The sequence below is a fragment of the Pygoscelis adeliae genome, unplaced genomic scaffold, assembly GCF_000699105.1.
Source record: "Pygoscelis adeliae isolate BGI_AS28 unplaced genomic scaffold, ASM69910v1 Scaffold94, whole genome shotgun sequence".
NCBI classification, from domain to species: Eukaryota; Metazoa; Chordata; class Aves; order Sphenisciformes; family Spheniscidae; genus Pygoscelis; species Pygoscelis adeliae.
This window is the reverse complement of record NW_008824547.1, coordinates 953,522-959,701: the sequence shown is the minus strand read 5'-3', so window position 1 is coordinate 959,701 and position 6,180 is coordinate 953,522. Positions and strand designations below refer to the sequence as shown.

The 6,180-nt window shown below is 45.0% G+C and overlaps 1 protein-coding gene across 1 annotated transcript in view; it reads right to left on the bottom strand.

Annotated features, from left to right (window-relative positions):
• STAB1 (stabilin 1) overlaps window positions 1-6,180 on the bottom strand; it is a 61,995-nt gene that overhangs the window by 23,309 nt on the left and 32,506 nt on the right. Inside the window, exons 26-35 of the mRNA XM_009321848.1 lie at window positions 5,022-5,117; window positions 4,538-4,633; window positions 3,888-3,935; window positions 2,907-3,037; window positions 2,404-2,515; window positions 2,099-2,176; window positions 1,616-1,717; window positions 1,005-1,112; window positions 364-495; window positions 43-171 (exon numbers count right to left, since the gene is read on the bottom strand). Coding sequence (XP_009320123.1) covers window positions 43-171; window positions 364-495; window positions 1,005-1,112; window positions 1,616-1,717; window positions 2,099-2,176; window positions 2,404-2,515; window positions 2,907-3,037; window positions 3,888-3,935; window positions 4,538-4,633; window positions 5,022-5,117 — 1,032 coding nt within the window. The remainder of the gene's footprint in view (window positions 1-42; window positions 172-363; window positions 496-1,004; window positions 1,113-1,615; window positions 1,718-2,098; window positions 2,177-2,403; window positions 2,516-2,906; window positions 3,038-3,887; window positions 3,936-4,537; window positions 4,634-5,021; window positions 5,118-6,180) is intronic.

Here is a 6,180-nt window from a genome sequence, read left to right as displayed (position 1 = left end):
TCCCTGTGAAATGGTGGTCAGCTCCTTGGCAATCATCATTACCTTTTGTATGGTGGTGGTATTGGCAGTGCAACGATTCTTCTGTATCTGGAGGACCTGTGAAACCCCGATCAACATGCCATTCTTTGTCTCAAGAAATTTTCCATCCAAAGGAATATTATTGACAAATTTCTGCAAAGGAGAAAGAAACGGCTGAGACGATAACCTTCAACTCCTTTTGCATGGATTGCTTGACAGCTATCAGACAGCCACAGTAGGCAAACTGTAAGGTCCAAAACAGACATGGGTGTATCCAGCCACCAGCCTTAGAAAGTGATAGGTCTAGCCAGATCTTCAAATGGCAGAACAGTCTTCCCTCCTTACCTGGGTGCTGTTTCGATAAAACATTAGCCAGTAGGAGAGCCCTAACATGCTGTTCTTATGGATTCCACTTCTCAAGTCCGTGGGCAAAAGCTTCTCTCCCAGTACAACGTGGTACTGCACTGTCTCATTGTCCTAAATCCGCAAAAAACCCAAATGTTAGGACTCTCTTGACTTCCTACAATTCAGTCAGAGGTATGGCATGAGAAGAGTTCCTAAGCAATCTGTAACAGCTAATTAAGCCCACAGAGCCTAGTAACTCCCTATCACAGATGACTGATCACACCTGATGACTCTGTTGCTGGATGAAGTCATGAAAGTCTTTTGGAATCTTTCAAAATGTTCAAAATCGACACAGATATGCCACAGCCAGCCAGAAAGGGGAACATGTTGTGCCATCTATCCACATTCAAATCTACTCAGAAATTTGCATTTGGATTCCAAATGTTCTTTTTGGATCCCATTGCAACACCCCAGGAAACCCTCTGATTTCTCTCTGCCACATTTCTCCTAGCTTTTAGCATCAGATATGCTTCTCCTCTCCACGCTCAAATCCACTGAACTCAAGTTTATGATCTGACAGTGTACACGTCCCTGCACTTACCGCAATACATATTCAAAGTGTAAGCAAGCAGTGAGCTTACCAACTGTGTCACGTTGGCAGCATGGCAGTACTCCTCAATGGAATTATTTCCAGGAACAAAAACAGTATATTTTTCAGAGGACTCGATTTTTCCAATGAGCTGGTATTGCTAAAAAATGTCCAAACAGTAACATTAGCAATTATGCTTGTACTCACTAAAAACAAAATGAAACCACACATGAAATCAATTCCAAAGGCAAAAGCGCTAGAGGAAATGCTTGAAAATGGGATATACAACTTCCAATCAGTCACTCAGGTCTAATTGCTTGCTCCTCCTCCTGGGCTGACATAAGTGCAGCTTCTCAATTATGAACAAGACTTCCTTTTCCTTTAGGTTTCTCTGCCCTGTACAAGCATGAGAGTGCCTGCAGTAGACAGGTCATCTTCCACTGTAATAACATGCCAATGATACAGAGATCTGACTGCAAGTATATAACCCTTTGCCTGCTCAAAAGAGCTTTCCTAGAAGAACACTCCGGAATGGTAGGAAACAAATGGTCTCTCTTTTCTCACCAGGGAGTCTAAATTTTGGCCCACCAGTACAGGGTAAGTCGGGCATTTGCTCAAAAGACAGTTCTGACAACCACAACAGTGCTCACGTCAGCTGCTTACCTGTAGCAACTCCTTGAATGTCCTGAATGAGGCAACTGTCTCAAGCTGTTCCTGCAGACCTGGAGGACTCAGTGGGATATCTCCTGAAGGCGGCAACAAAACCTGTGGAAAAAGCAAGTTCATAAGCAAGGTTGGGCAAGGGGCTCTTAGGGAAATCACACTAGACTCCTGCCCTGCTTGCAAGAAAGGCAATTAGAAAAGGCCTCATTTTACACAATTCTGCAATTGCCTTAACTCTTCTTCTGTCAGCCAAGAGAAGAGGAACTCCCCTCCCGCTTGTCCCGGAGAGAAATATTTTAAACATTAAACACTGCTGCACAGGAAACATCTGTCAGGACCTTGTGATAACCAAATATATTTTTGCCATTATATCCCTTCCTAACCATCCAGACATGTATTCCTCCTTGGCCCCATCCCAGATGCTGCAACACAAACCTGCTGCTACAACTGCAGCATTTCCCAGTTTTGCATGTACTGACGTACCTTACTAAGGACATGAATAATGCCGTTGCTGGCAGGGATGTCGCTGACGACTATACTCGCATTCTGAATGGTTAATACCTGCAAAAGTATCAGAGGGAAAAGCAAAAGGATCAGTAATTGCCAAGCAAGTTCAAAACAAATATATTGTTCGTTCAAGGTTGCACATGACTGATCTGGGTACAATTTTTAAAAGATGTCTGAGTTTGAGGGCATCAGCGTCCCCTCCAGGCTCCCCACTGGATACAGCAGCTCTTAAGCAGTTTAATTTGATCCTGGTACATGTGTGTTACGTAAGAAACCCTTACGTCGCTCCTGGTGTTTATCTGCCATCTGGTCTGTGGGTTGAGGGTGGGTAATTCTGGCCTGTCGTACTTTTTGAGTTTTTCACCAGTGAAGACACCTTCAAGAAAGTGAGCCCTGAAGGGAACAAAGGCAGGTAAAGAAAAGATTAGGGCACTGTTTGTAATAACAGGGAGATAAGACCATACCACCCAACATTCACGTCTCTCACATGAAGTAGTTAAGCATGTGAAGAGAATGATGGAGGGAATTACTTGTCCTGATGCCATCTGCGTCTACTTGACAGGGAAAATCTCCCTCTGCAAATACATGAAAAATAAACCCACTTCCCATAGTCTGTAGTCTGTTATGTTTTAAATGCCTACTAAATTATTTGCCCACTAGCTATTTAATCTTGCTTCTATATTTATCTCAAGATAACAACTCTTTATTGGTCTTGTACAAGCAGAAATCCAGGTCATGGCTTTGTTACTGTTGTTTGGCAGCAAAGGCAGGAGTCTCCTCGTACCTGACTAAAAATGGCAGCATGTAGGGGGTCAACCAGAAATCTTTCTCAGTCTTGCTCAAGTTTTTGATAGCTGCCTCCGATGGCACCAGGACAGTGACATTGGTTCCTGCTGGGATGCTGAAGAGAGATTTCTGTTGTCCAAAGCACAAAAATGAACAAATAAGACATGCCAGTGACACATCTATACCGCAAAATATAATCAACAGTCATCCTGCGTATACGCTCCAGCAGCACAGCAGGTTCTCCTGCGCGTGGCAGGTAAATGCTGTTGGCAATCAATGAATGCCACAGATGGTTTAGCCAAAACAGTTGACATCTGTTTGCCAAGGGAAAACCTGCTGCTTTAAGCCCTCCTTCCGTCTTCAATTAATCTTCAAACCCATTCAATCATATCCATAAATCCTTTCTGAACCCTCAACATCAGTTCTGGGGGAGGGACCAAGATTATTCCTGGCAAAAGCAATGTACACAGCAGGACAGGTAAGCTAAAGCTCAATTAGACGCTGTACATCATAGCATGCTTCCACAGACTTGCTGCAGTCTGTGGAGTGTCCCTGTTATTGACACACCGGAGACAGGGAAGCAGTAACAAGAAAAGGAACAAACATACAGTCTAATTTCTCAAAGTGTGCTCTTCTGAAAAATATCTATTATAATGCTACCTCTTTTTCTTTCCCTTCTGTGCTATTTTATGATGGCCAGGAGCTACAGATGATACAACCATGAAAATTAAGTGTAACACAGCCCCAGCTTCCTCCGGTGCTAGAAACAAGGCCCCCAAAACACACTCGCGACCCTCACTCTATCACAGACTCCAGAGCTTTTCTACACTCCTGCTCTGTAATGATTTCTCCTTCGCTGTTGTTTTGTTTTTCTCTAATGAAAAAGATAAACGGAATTGCTCTTTCTCTAACAGCAGTGTTCACAGAGACTTCACTTCTACCAAACTTACCTGTGTGGGCATCCCATGGCTGTTCTTACCTGAAGCCAGTCGTAGAAGCCTGCGAAGTGGGAATTCCTGGCCAGCTCCTTCCAGACAGAAACAACAGAAGGGTTACCCCTGCTGAGCACCGGGGTTGCGGGGCTGGGAGACCCAGGGCGGGGGAAAGGAGCCCTTTGCAGTATCAAATCTGGCAATAATGACTTAGACGTTCCTCTCTCACCTTACAACCATTGCAGGCACTGTGTATCATGGGGAGGGATGGGCACTCCCAAAACCACATGCCAGCCATTCAAAAAAATATATTCCCAAACAAACTCTTTTCAACTCATCTGCAATTCCTCATGTTTACCAGGGTCAGGGATTGAATCCACAATGGCCTTTGAGATTTCTAATGACAGAAAATGGGCCTAGCAGCTCTGACCTGAAAAACTTTCCAAGCAACAAAAGGATGACTTATTGCAGAGGACAGACAGGGGTGAAGCAGCTTAGAAATTATTGCCAATGGTTTCATGAACACATTGGCCTTGGCACCAGTTCTGTCTCTGTGGCCTTGGGCAGACACATGTGCTGTGCTGTCAGGCTGGTGCTGGGAGAAGGAGTCAACTCAGGTAACAGAGAAAAGGAAAGTAAGAGCAGAGCCATTTCTCTCCAATCTCAAGAAAACCTCAGACATTTACTTTTTACTCACTTTTAGAATGTCCCCGTAGCATGTCATGCCATCCCCCACGTAGCCTTGAGGACAAGCACAGGATCTCTCTCCTCCTCCAAGGGGTACACACATAGCCTGCAAATACAAGGAAAGGAGAAATTAGAGAGCAAACACAGGTTATGCAGTTACACCTATCTAGGAATTCAATTCTGGCCTCCCATGGCCTGGGCTAGAGGAGCACACACAAGCACCTTCCTCCTGTTGCCTTTATGGTGGCACTGAATTTATACCTCATGCAGCAAAGCCTAGGTGATGGCTTTGGTTGTGTGAACTCACAAAAATCAGAGGATCTGCCTGGGTAAATCAGAGACCAAACCTTTATAACACCTCAGTGGCATGCCAATAAGATGATGCAATGTAAATCCTTGCAATTATCTCGATGCTGTGGCTGAAAAACCTCTGTCAGGGAGCAGAGGAACCTCCACTGCCATGCCAGCCTTGGGACAGCACTTTAGCTACTCACCAAATCATGGCAGCCACCGTTGTCCATGAGGCATGGGTTGATTGCATCACAGTTGTGGCCATCGCCAGCATAACCCCTCTTGCAGACACACTTGCTCTGCAAGAAAGAGACATTTCAATTTTATAGACCTATCAGAGCGTCCTCATTTGCTACCCAAAAAAGGCCTAGGTCAGCAAAACCTATTCTTAATTTATTTTCCTGTTTTCTTCCTGGTCCCTCAAGACCTGGAAATGTGGAGATATTTCCTTAGCAGGGCATCATCCTCTATCACAGCACACACGCTGCCTGATTACTTAAGCACATTGATCCCTTGCACTGCCTGGCTGTGGGAGGGTCACTTGAAGATGATGGTTTCCATCTTTATTTCCAGCTTTTCAGGGAATGACACAGACTTAGTGAACGGTAGAAAGAGAAGAGGGGTTAATTTCAAAGCTTCCTGCTTTCAAGATAGCTAGGAGAGCACTTGCACACCTCACTAAAATCTGCTAAAGATTTAGCACCTTTTCTCAGCACATTGTCCAATGCTCCCCTGGTTCAGTGGGGAGAAGCACCTTGAGAAGCAGCACCCTGAGAAGCCACCTCTCCTTCTCACTTGAAGATGATGGTTTCCACCTTTATTTCCAGCTTTTCATGGAATGACACAGACTTAGTGAATGGTAGAAAGAGAAGAAGGGTTAATTTCAAAGCTTCCTGCTTTCAAGATAGCTAGGAGAGCACTTGCACACCTCACCTCACTAAAATCTGCTAAAGATTTAGCACCTTTTCTCAGCACATTGTCCAATGCTCCCCTGGTTCAGTGGGGAGAAGCACCTTGAGAAGCAGCACCCTGAGAAGCCACCTCTCCTTCTCCTGAGAAGCTTTCCTCCTATCTCAAGATGCCCGACTGCTGGCCCAGCTCCCTCCACGGGCTATCTGAACAGCTGCACATGCTTTTCTGTGTATTTTAGCATTGCCCGGAGACAACGCTGCGATATGGGAACAAGGGGGACACAGCAACTGATGCCTTATACCGAGCCGTGTTATGGAGTGTAGTCTCTTCCCTTTGCTGCATAAAAGTTTCAGAGTAGAGCAGCAGCCTCAAACACGTCTGTGTATCTCACCTCATGCAAGCACACTGTGTGGTTTTAGCTGCAGCTGGTGTTTCTGGCAGCAGACAAGC